Source organism: Mandrillus leucophaeus, unplaced genomic scaffold (genome assembly GCF_000951045.1).
Source record: "Mandrillus leucophaeus isolate KB7577 unplaced genomic scaffold, Mleu.le_1.0 Scaffold412, whole genome shotgun sequence".
In the NCBI taxonomy this organism is placed as follows: domain Eukaryota; kingdom Metazoa; phylum Chordata; class Mammalia; order Primates; family Cercopithecidae; genus Mandrillus; species Mandrillus leucophaeus.
In genome coordinates, this window is record NW_012104388.1 from 535,848 (window position 1) to 553,699 (window position 17,852).

General features: G+C 50.4%; 2 protein-coding genes across 2 annotated transcripts in view; both read left to right on the forward strand.

The window, feature by feature from the left end:
* Nucleotides 1–16,803, forward strand: part of DOCK3 (dedicator of cytokinesis 3) — a 494,638-nt gene extending 477,835 nt beyond the window's left edge. The window contains exons 48-51 of the mRNA XM_011992509.1: nt 7,085–7,203; nt 8,365–8,452; nt 12,731–12,813; nt 13,659–16,803. Of these exons, the coding sequence (XP_011847899.1) occupies nt 7,085–7,203; nt 8,365–8,452; nt 12,731–12,813; nt 13,659–14,168 (800 nt within the window). The 3' untranslated portion in view covers nt 14,169–16,803. The remainder of the gene's footprint in view (nt 1–7,084; nt 7,204–8,364; nt 8,453–12,730; nt 12,814–13,658) is intronic.
* Nucleotides 14,655–17,852, forward strand: part of MANF (mesencephalic astrocyte-derived neurotrophic factor) — a 7,435-nt gene continuing 4,237 nt past the window's right edge. The window contains exon 1 of the mRNA XM_011992510.1: nt 14,655–14,811. Within this exon, the coding sequence (XP_011847900.1) occupies nt 14,655–14,811 (157 nt within the window). The remainder of the gene's footprint in view (nt 14,812–17,852) is intronic.

The window sequence follows — 17,852 nt, forward strand, 5'->3', positions numbered from 1 at the left end:
TTGAGTTCAATTCCTGGATATCCTTGTTAACTTTCTGTCTCGTTGATCTGTCTAATGTTGACAGTGGGGTGTTAAAGTCTCCCATTATTATTGTGGGGGAGTCTAAGTCTCTTTGTAGGTCTCCAAGGACTTGCTTTATGAATCTGGGTGCTCCTGTGTTGGGTGCATATATATTTAGGATAGTTAACTCTTCTTGTTTGAATTGATCCCTTTACCATTATGTAATGGCCTTCTTTGTCTCTTTTGATCTTTGTTAGTTTAAAGTCTGTTTTATCAGTGATTAGGATTGCAACCCCTGCCTTTTTTGTTTTCCATTTGCTTGGTAGATCTTCCTCTATCCCTTTATTTTGAGCCTATGTATGTCTCTGTATGCGAGATGGGTCTCCTGAATACAGCACACTGATGGGTCTTGACTCTTTATCCAATTTGCCAGTCTGTGTCTTATAATTGGAGCATCTGGCCCATTTACATTTAAGGTTAATATTGTTATGTGTGAATTTGATCCTGTCATTATGATGTTAACTGGTTATTTTGCTCATTAGTTGATGCAGTTTATTCGTAGCATCCATGGTCTTTACAATTTGGCATGTTTTTGCAGTGGTTGGTACCAGTTGTTCCTTTCCATGTCTAGTGCTTCCTTCAGGAGCTCTTGTAAGGCAGGCCTGGTGGTGACAGAATCTCTTAGCATTTGTTTGTCTGTAAAGGATTTTATTTCTCCTTCACTTATGAAGCTTAATTTGGCTGGATATGAAATTCTGGGTTGAAAATTCTTTAAGAATGTTGAATATTGGCCCCCACTCTCTTCTGGCTTGTAGAGTTTCTGCCGAGAGATCCACTGTTAGTCTGATGGGCTTTCCTTTGTGGGTAACCCGACCTTTCTCTCTGGCTGCCCTTAACATTTTTCCCTTCATTGCTACTTTGGTGAATCTGGCAATTATGTGTCTTGGAGTTGCTGTTCTCGAGGAGTATCTTTGTGGCATTCTCTGTATTTCCTGAATTTGAATGTTGGCCTGCCTCGCTAGATTCGGGAAGTTCTTCTGGATAATATCCTGAAGAGTGTTTTCCAACTTGGTTCCATCCTCCCCGTCACGAATAGGAGCAGCTCCAGTCTGCAGCTCCCAGCGTGAGTGACACAGAAGACGGGTGATTTCTGCATTTCCAACTGAGGTACCGGGTTCATCTCACAAGGGCTTGTCAGACAGTGGGTGCAGCCCACGGAGCAGGGCGGGACATCGCCTCACCCGGGAAGCGCAAGGGGTCAGGGAATTCCCTTTCCTAGCAAAGGGAAGCCATGACAGATGGTACCTGGAAAATCAGGACACTCCCACCCTAATACTGCGCTTTCCCGATGGCCTTAGCAAACGGCACACCAGGAGATTATATCCCGCGCCTGGCTCGGAGGATCCCACGCCTGTGGAGCCTCGCTTACCTCTGTCTCAGCAGTCTGAGAGCAAACTGCAAGGCGGCAGCGACGCTGGGGGAGGGGCGTCCGCCATTGCTGAGGCTTAAGTAGGTACACAAAGTGGCCGGGAAGCTCAAACTGGGTGGAACCCACCGCAGCTCAAGGAGGCCTGCCTGCCTCTGTAGACTCCACCTCTAGGGGCAGGGCATAGCTGAACAAAAGGCAGCAGAAACTTCTGCAGAATTAAACATCCCTGTCTGACAGCTTTGAAGAGAGCAGTGGTTCTCCCAGCATGGAGTTTGAGATCTGAGAATGGACAGACTGCCTCCTCAAGTGGGTCCTTGACCCCCAAGTAGTCTAACTGGGAGGCATCTCCCAGTATTCGGCAACTGACACCTCATAAGGCAGGGTGCCCCTCTGAGACAAATCTTCCAGAGGAAGGATCAGACAGCAACATTTGCTGTTCTGCAGCCTCCACTGGTGATACCCGGGCAAACCGGGTCTGGAGTGGACCTCCAGCAAACTCCAACAGACCTGCACCTGAGGGTCCTGACTGTTAGAAGGAAAACTAACAAATAGAAAGGACATCCATACCAAAACCCCATCTGTACGTCACCATCATCAAAGACCAAAGGTAGATAAAACCACAAAGATGGGGAGAAACCAGAGCAGAAAAGCTGAAAATTCTAAAAATCAGAGCACCTCTTCTCCTCCAGAGGAATGCAGCTCTTGCCAGCAATGGAACAAAGCTGGACGGAGAATGACTTTGATGAGTTGAGAGAAGGAGGCTTAGATGATCAGTAATAACAAACTTCTCTCAGCTAAAGGAGGATGTTCGAACCCATCGCAAAGAAGCTAAAAACCTTGAAAAAAGAGTAGATGAATGGCTAACTAGAATAAGCAGTGTAGAGAAGTCCTTAAATGACCTGATGGAGCTGAAAACCATGGCACGAGAACTACGTGATGCATGCACAAGCTTCAGTAGCCGATTTGATCAACTGGAAGAAAGGGTATCAGTGATTGAAGATCAAATGAATGAAATGAAGCGAGAAGAGAAGTTTAGAGAAAAAAGAGTAAAAAGAAACGAACAAAGCCTCCAAAAATATGGGACTATGTTAAAAGACCAAATCTACGTGTGAATGGTGTAACAGCACAAATTTATGACATGAGAAGTCGTTAAGGAAAGAAGCTCTCCAAAGCACAGAAACCCATGAAGCCCACAACTGGGAGTGATGGAGAAAAGCCCACAGTAGGAGTGATGGCCATGTGGCACAGTGAAAAGATGCAGTGACCACCTGGGAAAAGCCTTGGCAGATTGTAGAGGGAAGTGGAGTAAGGTTGCAGCAGGCAGTCAGACTTCCACCTGAAGTATTCAGACCAAGCCCTAATTTCCAGGGCAAGGGGATTAAGGCCACCTAGCCAGTTCATGGCCAAGCTAAGTTTGGTTCACAAATCTTTCACTCACCAGCCCTCACTCTCATGCCCATTCCACTGCCCATATTGCCTCCCTAGCATGGACTCTGAGGTCAGAAAAGGGGAGCCAGCATTTGAAAGCAGACATTTCTAGTGCTAAATAGGACAAATGAACCAAAAGATTGGTGCATACTGAAGATTTGTCAGTATGTGAAGGCTGCAGACATAGAGAAGGAGCAGTGATACGTGTTATGAAGAAGGCACATTGAAAGACAACCTTGGGAATAAAAAGAAAAGAAACCCTGAGCGATGAATGCCACAGTTGAGGTTGGCATTTACAGTATCTTCAGGTAAATAGTCCTGAACAGAGCTGCAGAAACAGATTTTATAATCCCTCTGGTTTTGTTTTTTTCCTAACCTAAAGCATATCTAAGATATGCTCAGACATATCTAAGACTTTATCTGGTATTCTTGCTGAGGACAGATCTCTGAATCATGATGATTGATAAACACAGAAGGCAACCAAGGATGAACATTTGAACTCAATTACACTCTGACATTGGTCAGACACTTCCTCTAGGCTGTTTCAGATACTCAGTGTCCTGAAAAGAAGAAAGAGGAGGAATAAGCAGGCCCTGCTGTTGGGGACCTCACAGGCTGGCGGTTACCACCTTTTCCTTCCAGCTATTGACTGATTTATTCACTTATCAAGCTTTTACTGAATGCTCGTGAGGAATCTGCATGGCTCTTGCCTTAGGGGCAGGTGGTGCACTACGTCAGTGCTGAATAGAGAGAAATTATCTTCTCCTTGTTTGGAAATAACTCCTTTTTACTTCAAATGACTTGGTTATCTGTTGCTGCATAATAAACCACCCCCAAAACTTCTGAAAACTATCTATTATCATCTCTTATTCTGTGGGTTTACAGGGCTCACTGAGCAATTCTCACTTGGAGTCAGATGTCACTGGCTGGAATCATCTAAAGGCTCAGCTGGGCTGGATATTCAAGATGGCTCACATACATGGCTGACAATTGATGCTGGTAGTCAGCTGGGGGTGCGGCTGGGGCTGTCAACTTGAGCCCCTACATATGACCTTTCCATGTGACTTAGACTTCTCACAGCATGGCAGCTGATTATCCCCAGAGAAAGCATTCCAAGAGACCCAGGAAGAAGCCTCAAGGCTCCTTTTTACCCAGCCTTGGATGTCCCAGGAAGTCCCCATGTTTCTATTGTCTCGTCAAGTCACTAATGTCAACCCAAATACCAGAGAGGGGAATGAGATTACACCTCATGTTGTAAGGAATGGCGTGTGTGTTTTGGGAGGGAAGGCGTTGATGATCACCATTTTTGGAGAGGAGCTGTCACAATGGCCAAACTCCGGAATATCACACAGAGGAAGGCTGAGAGAAGCCCCTTCCCTTTTGGGGGTAAATATTAAGTGCAAAAATAAGCAAAATGGTTAACTAGAACTGGGCCCAAAGAGAATAGTGACAAGATCAGAGGAAGTAAGAAAGAAAGGAAGTCCCTTCTAGACCACAACTTCCATACAATCCGTGTGCAGGCTCATCTGGAGAAAGGTGCAGGTCCTACATCTGTCAAGCACGGTGTTAGGCCCTGGGAGACAAAATAGAAGGGTCTGTGTGACATGGCATCATAGAGAAAGACTGATACTTTCAAATGCATGTAGTAGATGTAGATGCACTCTGGGCTAAAAAGGGAGGAAACAGTCCACTCTGTTTGAGGTTTGTGTTTGGTATTACCAGGGAGGGGAAAGCTTTCATAAAGGTGATCTTGAGGGAAGTCCTTTGCATTGGGGTTACTTTCCCCACTCCCAAGAGTGGTCATGAGACCAGTGGCCTTCCTTGCCATACCCATGGACACTGCTGTGATTCCTGTTGCTTTGGAGATGTCAGAGAGGAATGGCCTGCAAGGCAGTCTAAACTCTTGTGAATTGACAGCTCCCCCTGCTGATCAAAAGGCTGATTGGAGCTAGGAAACAGGGATTTTGAATAATCCTTAAGTAATTCATTGACACTGGGGTTTACTAGACTACAACTCACATAATTTAGAAGTCCCATGAACACAAACCCTTGTGGTGTTCAAATGTTTTCATGAAAAGTAACCATCACCTTCTCCTACCATGGGATTGGCTGCCCAGGGCAGAGGGCAGGGGGAGGGAAGTGAAGTGGTACAGGTAAAAAATTTAGTGGTGGCACAGAGCACCCCTTTGTGGCCACCATAGCCAGAGAGACCACCATAACAAGAGTCTGAATCTTCAGCAGAGCCCCTGAGCCCTGGCTACAGCCTTCAGGCTTCTGTATCTCCATCCTAACCCCCTCACACAGATCAGCATATTGAGTATGCAGATGTGGGGCTTTCTTTATGAGCTGTGAGCTCCATGAGGTGAGAGGTCACAGACAACCTAAGCAAGACAGTATACCAAGTTCCAATCACATGTTTGGTGTGGAATGGGCATTAGATATGGGTTTGATGTTACTGAGTTGGTCTAAAAGTGCTGTGTTTTTTTGTGCATACTGAACAGAGAGTAGTCCTGTCTAGAGCTGTGGGCTGCAAGGCTCAGGAAGCATTCTGAGAGTTTCTTGCTGGGAAAGCATTATATCAGTCAGTGAGAATAGGTGCTTTTTCCATTTCTCTTTACATAGCCATCTTCTTGAGGTTGCCTAAGAGTACAGGTTCTAAAAGAGAACATAGAAACCAGTAAAATCACAAAATAGCAATTCAGGTTGAGTTTTAAAAATCATACTTTATTCATTCTCTTACAAGTGAAAGAACATTTTTTAACGACTGGGTCTTAAAGCCAGCCCTGAGGTTCTACAAACAGGATTACTCAGACCAACTGTGGAAAAAGTTACATTACTGGTATTTATTAAGCTGACTTCTTCAAAGTATTTTAGTCTCATCTTCTTGGACTGACATGAATACAAGAGGAATTTCTCAAGGACTCCTGTGGCAAGCTGGCTGAAGAAGACTTATTTTTAGCTGTGTCCTGACAGTGCTGGCATTGTACACTCAAGGGAAAGCCCCAGAGACCCTGAGTTCCAGAGACACAGAGCCTCTAGGAGCTGCAGATTGACCCCAGCTGCAGATTCAGCTGGAGCCCATGGGTTGGTTTAAACTACCCAGCTTCACTCAGATGACACCCCAGACAGGGGTTTCAACCATAAGAGCCCGGCAGAGGTTTGAGGTCCAGGTGATCCTCCTGTGATGGCTCCAATTCCCCCAGTAGTTTCTCATGGATATGCTGGTATCTGGTACAATGAGCACATTTGGAGGGCCTTCCAAATTACCCATTCCCCCAGGAAAGCCAGCAAGTTACTCTTGCTGCTTCTGTGGAAGATCTTCTCAAGGACCATGGGTTGACAAGTTCCTGGACCTATGGCTGTGGCCTGAATCCATGGGGATGAGTCACACCACATGTGGCTTGGTGTGGCCTCCATAACAGTCCCTCAGGCTAGGGAAAATCACTGCACCCCACAGGAGTAGAACATGAATCAAGTCAACTAAAGAGCCTGGGTTAAAGCCCCATAATTTCCACATTAGTTCCATGAACCCTGAGTTCACGGCAGGGCAAGTGTCACAGAGCAAAACCCCAGAGAGCAACCTGAGTGCAGAGCCCTGGCCCCCAGCCAGCCTGGTTCTAGGGCTGCAGTAGGACTGGCAGGAAGGCAGAGGCCAGGCGCTGGGTACCTAGAATTTGGAGGGGGGGAAGCCTCTGAGAAAAACCGGTAGGGAGCCAGGTGAGAACAGGGCCAGTGGTGTCAGAAGGTAAGTGTGTAAAGACACAGTATGTCAAGTAATAACAGTGTGGCTATGTTATCTGAGTGTCTCTGTCTCTGTGTGAGTGTCTCCATTGCAAGCTGGCCTGTTCCCGTGCCTGGACCCCAGGAGAGCCCAACATACAGGCCACACCCATTCCCTGATAGTGCTGGATGCAGGGAGCCCCTAGCCACCCTGCTCCAGTTCTTAACTCTCCTCACCCTCTGCTTCCTGAGCATGGTGGGGGCTGTGTCAGCAGATCTGCATCTCACCAGCCTGCCATATGTCAGCCTTGGCTGGGACATGAGGTGCAGCCACTGCCACCATCTAACAACCAGGCTCTGCTTCATTCCTCCTGTGCTTGCTGAGTTCATCCTCACCCTAACTGCAAGGGACACCTACCCTGGTTCCCTAATCCTGAGGATGCTTGACTGCTGGACCCTCCATCTGTGGCTTGTCATCTGTGCTTGATTGTTCTCACTTGGTTACAGGCTCTCCCTCTCTGCCAGATAAGTACCGCCATGCCCGTGAAATGATGTTGTTGCTGCCCACATACCGGGACCGCCCAAGCAGTGCCATGTATCCAGCAGCCATCCTGGAGAACGGACAGGTAATAGACCCACCACACTGACTGCCCTCTGCTGCAAGTGTGTTAGCCTGTGCTTCCCTCCTTGCATTTGCTGGGCCTTCTGCATTGTTCTACATGTCTCTCTCATTCCGCTGTAAGATCCCTCAAAAGGCTGCTGGGCTCCTGGATGTGGAGTGCAGTGAACCTGAGGACCAGTAATCCAGACAGAGTGTAGGCGTAAGTAGAATGGTGGCAGGAACCACCATTGGAACCAGCACTGCTCATGTAGCTATCTGTCCTTCCCGCCAGATTCCTGGACTCCTCATCCCTAAACAGTCTAGCGGAGGTCATTGGTTCTTTGCAGCCTGTCCTGAGAAGGCAGTGGTGGACACATTGGTCTGGAAGATGTTCTTCCTCCCTATTTGTGTGGCATCCTCACTGGAGCAAAGTCTGCCTCTTTTATTCATCCATCCAGCTGAAGTCCCTCACTACCTGCTGGGCTGTTCTATATGCCATTTGCACAACTCTCCAAATACACTGCCTGGGGACCTTGATCCAGAAGCTATAGGGATTAACTCCCTCCCCTGGGCAGTCTGCCCCCGCCCTTCTATCAGGGTCCATAAAAGTCACCTCTCAGTGACCATTACCTAGCCTCAGAATGCCAGGAGTTTCTTAGTGGTACCTCCCTGTGCCTGATCGGCTCTGCCAGCTAGAGGGATGAGGTTTGCTTGGCAGCTGCCCATCAAAACAGCAAGTCCTGTCTGTGACTCTAGGCTTGATGCTGTCCTTTCCTCTACCTTCGGCGCTAACACGGGCCTGTGCAGGGCCTCTCCAGGAGGCTAAACCTGTCAGTGCTCATGGGGAAGTGGGGATCTCTCTGGCCAGACAAAAGGATGCAAACAGATGCTCCCAGGTAGCTATGTTCTGTTTCTTGGGCCCTACATAAGACAGCCTGGGTCCCAGCCAGATACTGGAGGATGATATCGTAAATATTGTGTATAGAAGCAATGAGAACCAGACATCCTGGACAGTCTTTCCTGGGTCTGGCCAGGAGGTCTCAGTATATCTCAAGTGTGAGCTGTACCACTGCTTTGTTTTCCCTGTCTGATCTTGTAATGCCCTGTCTCTTGTGGCCCACAACACTGCCTCCCAAGATATAACTGGTTGTTTTCACTCTCTATAATGTTTATTTCCTTCCTTCAGCCGCCAAATTTCCAGCGAGCCCTGTTCCAGCAAGTGGTCGGAGCCTGCAAACCTTGCAGTGATCCCAATCTGTCTGTGGCTGAAAAAGGTATTGTTCCCCAGGTGGCCTTCCCCCCATGTCTGTCCCCATCCTGAGTGTCTGACTCTTGTCCCTGAGTACCAGCTGGCCAGGGCTAAGCCATACTTCAACACTCAGGTCTGTCTGTCTGTCCAGAATTCTGACCAATTCTTGTGCTCACTATTTAACCCATGTCTGGCTTGATGCTAAGGTTTATATCCTGTATCCCTCCTTCCCCAGGGCCTACCCTCAAAGAGGCCCCAGCTGTCTCCTGCCCTGAGCCCACCTTTATGGAAACTTGGGCTTGTGTGTGCAAACTGTAGACAACTACTTCCCTAGACTCCTCCCAACCACCCGCAGAATTCAGCAGGCCTTGTGGCCCCTTTGGTCCCTCTCAGCTTGGGCCCTCAGGGATCTTTCCTTGGAGCTCAGAATAGGCCATGGCGAAACAAGCCCCAAGAGGAAGGGGAAAGACATGCTATTTCCCAAAGACAGGCTTCTCCAAGTGAAGCCCAGGGTGCCCCAAAGGAGTCCAGTCCTCCTGTTGCCACTGTGGCCAGCAGCTGCTGTGAATTCATCTTTTATTGCCAGGCCACCAACCATACTGTGAGACTGAGCAATCCTCCTTAGACCTGTGGCTGTTTAGAGAGTGGGCATTTTACCCTGTGTTCTGCTTCTGCAAGCTGATGAAAGAAGCAGACTCAGACCTCAGACACAGAGATCTGAGTTAATTTTAACAGAGAGTAATACTAAGTGCAGAGCCTTCCTGCCACCCAGAACCTGGCCTCATATCCACCCCTCTCCTCACAGGTTCTCTGCCTAGCTGCTCCATCTATTGGAGTTTAGGGCACATTCAGTTCCCACCAATACAACCTATCATCCCCTATTCCATCAGAACATGTCCCTCCAAAGCTGTCATCATCACGTTATCATCGTACCTGTTCATCGAGTGCTATGTGCTGTCCCCACTGTTATGCTCTGCCTTTGCTCATCATGGAGGACATACCTCTGTGTCCTCTTTAAAGAGACAAAAAACTGATGGGCACTGAAGCTGGGTGCCCCACCACAAAGGGCCTGGAGACTGGCTGAAGATGCCTTCATAGCTTCAAGGTCGCATATCCCGAAAACATGCAGCTTCTTGGACTTCTGCACCTGTGACCCAAAACAGAGTGCCCTTTTCGCCTGGAGGGCCAGAATCCACAGTGGCATTTCTTCAGCTGAGATGCAGAGCAACGTCAGAAGTAGCCAAGAGTCTAGATGGGCTTAGAGCTCAAACAGGTGCTGTTGGCCAGACCAGGACCCTACCCCAACCAGATACATTAGCGCTTCAGGCCTCAAGCCAAGGCCAGACTACATCAAGGAGCTGGACATGCCCACTACTAGGTGTGGAAGGAAAGGAGGGTTGTCTCAGAACAGAGGTGAGCCCAGAGCAAGCATATCCATACTACAAGGCCAGCATTTAGAGGGCAGCTAATCAGACATTTGCCCAGTGGCAACACACAGGCCGGAGTGTAGCTCCCTAAGTCTCTACCTGGATCCTCCAGGGCAGGAACTGTACATACTTGTCATCATTCTCTTGTCAGTCAGGGTTCTGAGTCCCATGAGGACTACATCTCTCACAGGTATCTCTTTTTGCCACGCAGTGACTCCCAGATCAGGCGAGCCTGCCCTCAGGACCATTGGCTATGCACTGGCGGCCTCAGGCCAGTGCTGGACAGTTGTTAATGGTGAGGGAGGGAGGCGACAGGATACAGTTGGGATCACCCCTCTTTTCCTACGATAAGTCATTCTATATTAGCCTTCCCTCTAGCCCCAGTGCACATGTGCTACATGACAAAGGTCTACTGGCCCCACTGCTCATAGACATCAGGCTGCAGGGCAAACTTGATGGTTTCTGGTTTACGTGGAGTCACTCAGGCAGGCACCCTTTTGTAAACCATTACAGCCCTGTCAGCTTTCTTCTCCCATAGCCTTCCTGGCCTAGAGCTCCTTTGAGCCATTGTGGGTGAACATCTGCACCGCTTAATTCTTCCAGGGCTAGGTGTGCATCTGAGATCCTGGGCTGTCAGAACCCCTTTAGGGAAGCTGCCCAGACCCATTTCCAAGCTTCCTATTCCCTGATACTTCTTTGGTGGCTTTTTATGGAGAAGGTGCTTTTTTTGGCAGAGAGGGGAAGGTGCAGGGAGCCTTAGCACCAAGAAGCTCATGCTGCATCTTGTAGAGAGTGTGGGTGAGTGGGCCTGTTCTTGGGATGGCTCAGGCTCTCTGAGGAGGCTATTTGGTGAAAGCCATCTGATGCTCATTAGATGCAGAATTATTTCCTCCTTTCAGGCAACAGCTAAGTGTCTTGCCTGCAACTCAATCGTTGGCACACCCCTCCTTCCTGCCACCAGCAATCAACAATACCGGGAGACTGGGCAGTTCTCCTCAGAACTGAGGCTGTTTAGACAGTGGAGTTTTACCCTGTGTTCTGCAAGCCCACACCAGTTCCTGAGCAATGAGGAAGATGATGATGATGGATGGATGTCACAATCTTATCCCTGGAGAGCTGAGGGGGCCCAGCCCTTCTGGCCACATCCTTTTCAAAGGACAGACTCTAGTTCCTTCCCTTCCAAAGCTTCTCAGCTCCCATTAGGCCCTGAAATTCCCCTCTCTGTGTCTAGACCAGGAAGAATCCAAACCTCAGGCTCAATGTAGCTACTATGGCCTGAGAACAAATCCAGTGACAGCACCTGGATTGTGAGCTGCTTCTCTGCTGCTAATAGCCCAAAGGGGAGAGTGGAGTTGCCTGGCTCCAACAGAGAAAGGACATATTTCTTTTTGCTGGTATTTGTTCTCTAGGAGGAGCTGGCCAAGAGAATTCACATGTCCACTGCTGCTTCTGCAGAGTGGCACCCTCAGACCCCAAGGTCCAGCCATCATTCCTCTCTCCTCCTGAAAAATCTGTCATCCCAACTGTGGCTGAGGGGACAGTATTCTGGCAGTAGACTCCTTCTTTAACACAGAAGGGCACTCTGTGCTTCCTTTTATCCTGGGCCCACTGCACCCTGCATCCATGGCACGTGGGTGCTAGGAACTGGGGTTCTCTAGATGCCAAAGGGCACTCATGGGCTCCACAGCCCTCCCTCCTCCTGTTAGGAAGCAGTGAGTCCAGCTGAATCTGGGCTGCAGTTTCTTCCAACAGGTACCTGTCTTTGCTCCCTGCTTTTCCTACTGAGCCTGGGCAGTAGGAGAGCTGACTCTAGACTTTGGCAAGGAGCTCTATGTCCTGTGTTCTCTCTATATTCTCTCATTCTCATCTCTACTCTTCTGTCCTGTTTTCTCTTCTCCTCTGGGCGGATCCCAGAGGCTGCAGCTGTTCACTCCTTGCTGCACATTCAGCTGTCTCATCCTGAATACTCTTTAGATATAAGCTCACTCTGTTGCCCTCCTCTTAAGCAGCTTCAATCCCTGGGCAGTCTCCCCTGTGGGCCACAGTGCCTTGCTTGGCCAGTGTTTTTAGTTCCAGGTGCTGGCATGCCCCACACGTGTGCTGGATACATGGTGCACACTGGAGAAGCCACAGGCTGTACTTCTCCCAGAGGGTGGCTCAAGAAGTAACCTCCCTTCATGCCATCTGTTTCCACCCTTCAGCTGTGCCAGCAGCCCCCAGCAGCTGGAGTCTGGATAGCGGAGCCCAAGAGGCCCAGCCCTTCCTGTCTGCCCATATGGGGCGCATCCTGGCCCCCCCAGTGCCTCCCCGAAGCCTGCTGCATGGTAAGAAGACCTCCAGCGGGTCCCCAATAGTCCCTGGTCTCAGACTCTGCTCAAGGGCCACAGCAACAACCATCTAAGCTGAGAAGATTGGCCATTCTCTGGGCCGACTCAGCCAAAGCAAAAACACCCCCACCACAGGAAGGATCCTGCTGGGCTTTGGGGTCAGTGAGGTTTCTGAGTACAGCAGGTTAGCTCAGGAAGGCCATCCCAACTAGAAGGCTGAAGACAATGGAATTGACTTTGCCAGGCACACTTCTCACCAGACTGTTTCATCGCCTAGCAGTCGGCTACAGCTGCCGCTGCCTGAGGCCTGTTCCACAGACTCTGAAGCACTCAACTTTTCTGACTTCCTGTGTGGAGTGGGTTTCTTCTACCCCAGCAGCCTGTGTTTTGGAGAAGGCCAGTGTAAAGAGAGGTTTATCCATAGCCCTCAATGCTGAGGGGTCCCCAGGGGACTCTTCTCATGCCTGCCCAGTTGGCCCAGCAAGATGGTGCTGGCATGAAGCCTGTGCAGGGCCCCCAGCTGAGGCTCTGGTTCTGTTCCCTTTGCAGGTCATTACTCCCTACACTTTGACGCCTTCCACCACCCTCTGGGTGATACCCCCCCAGCCCTCCCTGCCCGGACCCTGCGCAAGGTAATGTACTGAAGCGGCAGCCCCACCAGGCTGTGAGATGAGTCATCTTGTCTGCTCTAGAACCACCCTTGGGGTCTACAGGAGGAACTGGAGCCCTCCCCTTCACCTCTCTCCCCAGCCTGGCAGAAGCTGGGGGTGGCCAGAGCCACACTTGAGCTGCAGTTGCACACTTGTGTCCTGCAGCAAATGTGATGGGGGCAGGGAGATCAGAGGGTCCTGGAGACAACAACACACAGTTCCAAGAGTGTGTGGGCAGTGAGCACTGGGAAACCTGGGGGCTGTCAGCCAGCACCAAGGTATCAACACACCATAGTTCGCTAGCTAAACAAACGTTCCTGTGGTGGATCAGAGAGCATTTCAAACTAGAATTCAGTAAAAGAAAGAACTTTATGAAAAACTCAGGAGAGTAAAATTTCCTACCTGTTAGTTTGTCTGCAAATTGGAAAAGACTGAGTCTATCACAGATTTTAGCAGCAGAATACATTCCTCTAGTCCATGGCCCACCAGGGTTCTTTTTGTCCCCCTCAACAGGCCTGATGACCCAGCCTTTATGTCAGTATCCCAGAGCCACCGACGGCAGCCTGGGACCTGGGACCAGGGGGCACCAATGCCCAGCAGCCAGGGCAGGGCCATTTTTTGGCCACTGAAATGCAGATGATTCTGGAGTTCCACTGGCTTACTTCAGGGTGGTGGGAGGAGCTGGGAGCTTGCTGCTGAAGAAACAAGAAACATGCTGTTGGTGAGGGTTAAAGTTCATTCATAAGCAGGCTCTTGGTCTTCCCATGGCGGGCAAGTCAGCCTGTCTGGAGAGAGGGATTCTAACATGCCCACCCTTTCCTTCACAGTCTCCTCTCCACCCTATCCCAGCCTCCCCAACAAGCCCCCAGTCAGGTCTGGACGGCAGCAACTCTACGCTGTCCGGCAGTGCCAGCAGCGGCGTGTCCTCCTTGAGTGAGAGTAACTTTGGGCACTCCTCGGAGGTCCCACCTCGCACTGACACCATGGACTCCATGCCAAGCCAAGCATGGAATGCTGACGAAGATCTTGAGCCACCCTACCTCCCTGTCCACTACAGCCTCTCTGAGTCTGCCGTCCTGGACTCCATCAAGGCCCAGCCATGCCGAAGCCACTCAGCCCCAGGGTGCGTCATCCCTCAGGACCCCATGGACCCGCCTGCGCTGCCGCCCAAGCCCTACCACCCCCGCCTGCCAGCCCTGGAGCACGATGAGGGGGTGCTGCTGCGTGAAGAGACTGAGAGGCCTCGAGGCCTGCACCGCAAGGCTTCATTGCCTCCTGGGAGCGCTAAGGAGGAGCAGGCCCGCATGGCTTGGGAGCACGGCCGAGGGGAGCAGTGAGGGGCAATGAGGCGGCTGGGATGCCGCCCTCAGTAAGCAGCTTGCCAACCACTCCAGGTCTGAAAAGCAAGTCCCCCAGCCTGACCCCAGGGAGCCAGAGAGGCTTGGCACTCAGGAGAGAACCACCCCAAGTCTCCATTCTACTGCCGTGAACTCATGTGTTGCCATGTACAGAGGCCACAGCAGCATGAAGGGTTGTGGCTTCCCTTTTTATTTTTTTACATTTCCATTTCTATGGGTTTTCCTTTCTTTCCTTTATGCAGTAGATGCTTTCTTCCTCCTGCAGTTCTGGACCACGTGGAGCTATATGGAGAAATTGCACAGACAGAATCACTTTGCCACACTGCAGGGCCCAGGAGCAGGAGCCCAGGTCCTCCCTCCAGGGTAGAGATGCACAGAATGGAAATTGCACTAAGGACCTCTTCCTTTGCTGTATGGACAGAAGAGTTCATGGTTGCATTCAGGGATTGCAAGGACCATATAGACATGTCACAGGTGGAAAAAGGGCCACAAGCCGTTTTGCACAAATGCCTGTCCACCTGCCCCTCTTCCATCCAGGAGTGTGCTACTGAGGGGCTGGCTGGACCAACCTGCTGGCTCAGGCACGTGACTGGCCTAACTGCATGCCCAGGGAACTGCCAGGGTTCAATGGGCCAGCCATCTCCTACTCCATCTTGGATTTTTCTCTCCATCACATTATTTCTGACCATTTGCTCCCTTCCATTCTTGAAACACCTCATGCCCCACAGGAGCCCCAGTGGTGACTGGATCTGCAAGGGTTCTCTCTCACCCTCTGGGGTTTGAGTGGAAGTATGGAGCCAGAGGGGCTATCCTAGCCACCTTCCTCCTAGGGGGAGCTGGTCCCCTTCCTAAGTGGTAGAGACTGGTGTTAAGAGTGAGTCTGGGGTGTGGCAGGCGCCAGAAATCCTCGAAGCTTTCAGAAGCGTTCAGAATGCCTACCATCAGCTCCTGAATCAGGGATTTTCAGCACTACCTCTGAGCCATGGGGGTGGCTGCCTAGCCAGGCTTCCAGGCCCTGAGGACATGTGGTCAGGTTCAGCAGGCTCCTTGGTAAAGAGGGTGGGAGGGGGCTTCTCCTTTTGGAAGCAGATAGCCATGCAGGTAGAATTGTCATCTCCCAAGTGGCCACATACAGCAACCCGCTCCAGGCCATGGGGACCACCACTCAGGGTTTGGGGCTGGCAGGAGGGCAGTTTCTCCAGTCTCCCCAGTCTGTTGGTGTCTTTATAGGAAACTATAAAGCAGAGCAGTGGTGTCTTTAGAGGAAACTCATTCAAGTCAGGGCACTGATTTTCCTCTCAGTTTATTATTTGGGGGGATCGGGTCAGGTGGGTATAGTAGTACTTCACCAGGGTGCTTTTAAGTTACTTTAAAAAAAAAAAGCCTACAAAATATTTCTTTTCTTTTATTTGCTCAAGTTCACATTAATGATGGTCACAAGGCTGCCTTGTTGGGCAGGCATGTTGCCCCCATTTCCTCTTCTGCTGGCCTTTGTGACCTCCACAGCCAGGCCCTGGGCCCGAGCCCCTCGTCCCTTCTCCACTGCCCCTATTTCCAGACAGTAAAGGCCATGGTCAGGGTGTTTTTCACTTGTAAACAAACCCCAGCTTGTTTAACAGAAATGCTAATAACCTACTGGGAAAGATGGAGGTCTAAATTACCTTCAGGGTTTTTCTGGGGCTTTATCATCAGTGTGGGTCCCTTCTGATACCATCAGGCTCACTCCAGGCAGAGTGGGGCAGAAGGCTGCTGAGGATGTGGGTCAGTCACAGCAGCCCTCACCTCAAAGGGCTCGCCTGCTTCTCAGCCTATATTTATTTGCAAGCTTCAATCTCTGGACCATCTGGTGTTCACAGGTGTTAGAGGGTCGGGGCTAGCTTCAGATTTGATTCATAGGTAGGAGGGCTTAGATTTTAAGGCACTTCTGAACGTCAATCCCTGGACAAGGCAGTCATCCCATAAGAACAGCTACCTTCTCCACTTTGTGGCACAAGAGGTAAGGAGGGGAGTATGGGTTCATTTGGCTTCGCATTATGCAAGTTGAAACCGTTTGTTTCCCCTTTCCATTTTCCCTAACTGAATGAAAAGGACACATTCTGAAATCCCTTTTGTTGGAGAATTATTCAGTCTGAGGGGAAATGGGAGGCCAGAGATGAGAACCCTTTGAGAAGATTGTAAAATACTGATTTTCATTCTTTCAAGCTTATTTGTAAATACCTATTTGAATGCTGTGTATTTGTACAGGAATTTGAGCAAAAAATGTATAGAGTGTGATGTCCAATTGGTATTCAGCACTATAAATGTGTTTTTAACCTCACGCATTCTGTGCTTATTTAAAACAAGAAAACTTCTAACCATTCTTTTGTGTATTCATGTTTAAAGAAAACAAGTGATTTAAAAATGATCTTACCTGTACCAGAAAAGCAAAGTTAAAGGAAACAAAATTTGTACCATTGTCCCAAGAGGTATTTTACTGTATATATTGTGGTAGCATGTTCAAAATCCAACAAGTAATGTGAATTTTAGATGTAAATATCTGCCACTTGATTTTTTCCCCCTTTCCCCACTTCCTTGACTGCTGTGATGTGAATTAAAGATGAATATCTGATAATGATCCACTGAATTCACTGAATGGGAGCGGAGGATGTGCCCCTCTCCAACCCTTGTCGCCGGGCTCCAAGCCCTTTTTAGCCCCATAGACATGTCCTTTTTGCACTGAGTAGAGCCAACCCTTCCCCAACGCAGGAAGCCAGGGGGGCACCTGAAAGGAGGGCAGTCGAAATGGAAACATCCTCCAGTGCTTCTCTGCTGATCCCCGGGACCCCATTCAGGAGGCCCCTCAGCAACAGGGGACCCCGAAGGCCTAGCGGGGAGGCAGGAGAAGGCGGGCCAGCCACGCTTCTGAGCTTGTAAGGGCACCTCCCGAGCCCCTCACCTTCCCACGCTGAGGCGACCCCATATCCTCGACCGATGATCCGGCCCGGGCGCTGCCCTCCACGGTCTAGAGTGGCGACCCAGCTTTGAGATTGGCGCGCCTTGAGCCCTTCCTCCGGATGTCCCGCAGTCCGTCCACCCCGCACGTCTCCTGTCAGCCTACGCACGGCGGGCTCCGGTCAGGTGGAGGTTCAGCAGATGGGCTTCCAAAGGTTGGGTCCGTTGCCCACGCGTAGGAAAGAAGAAAAAAGGGAAGAAACTTTTTTGAGTCTTGCCTGCGGTCGCCCGCCCTCCCTGCCTAACCTGCTGTCTTGGCTGACCCCAGAACAACTGCGCCACGAGTCGGAGTCCAGGCGAGGAAATCCGCAGGGTTTTTCGAGCAAGCCTGGGGCCCAGAGCAGGGGTACGCGGGTCAACTCAACAGATATAAGGCAGTGGCGAACCCCATTTCAGCTAGCGGTACCCAGCCTCAGTAGAGTCGCTGCCCTAACCCAATATGGCGGCCCACACCGCTTCCGTCGCTGCTGTAGCCGCTTCCTGCGGCCGGCCCGGGTTCAATCAGCGGCCGACAACTGTCTAGGGCTCAGACACCACCAGCCAATGAGGGAGGGTAGCGTGGAGCCGCCCGTCTGGGCTCCACGGCTTATGGACCAATGGAGATGTGGCGTGTGGGAGGGCGCGGAGGGCCCCCCGCCAATGGGGAGCTACGGCGCGCGGCCGGGACTTGGA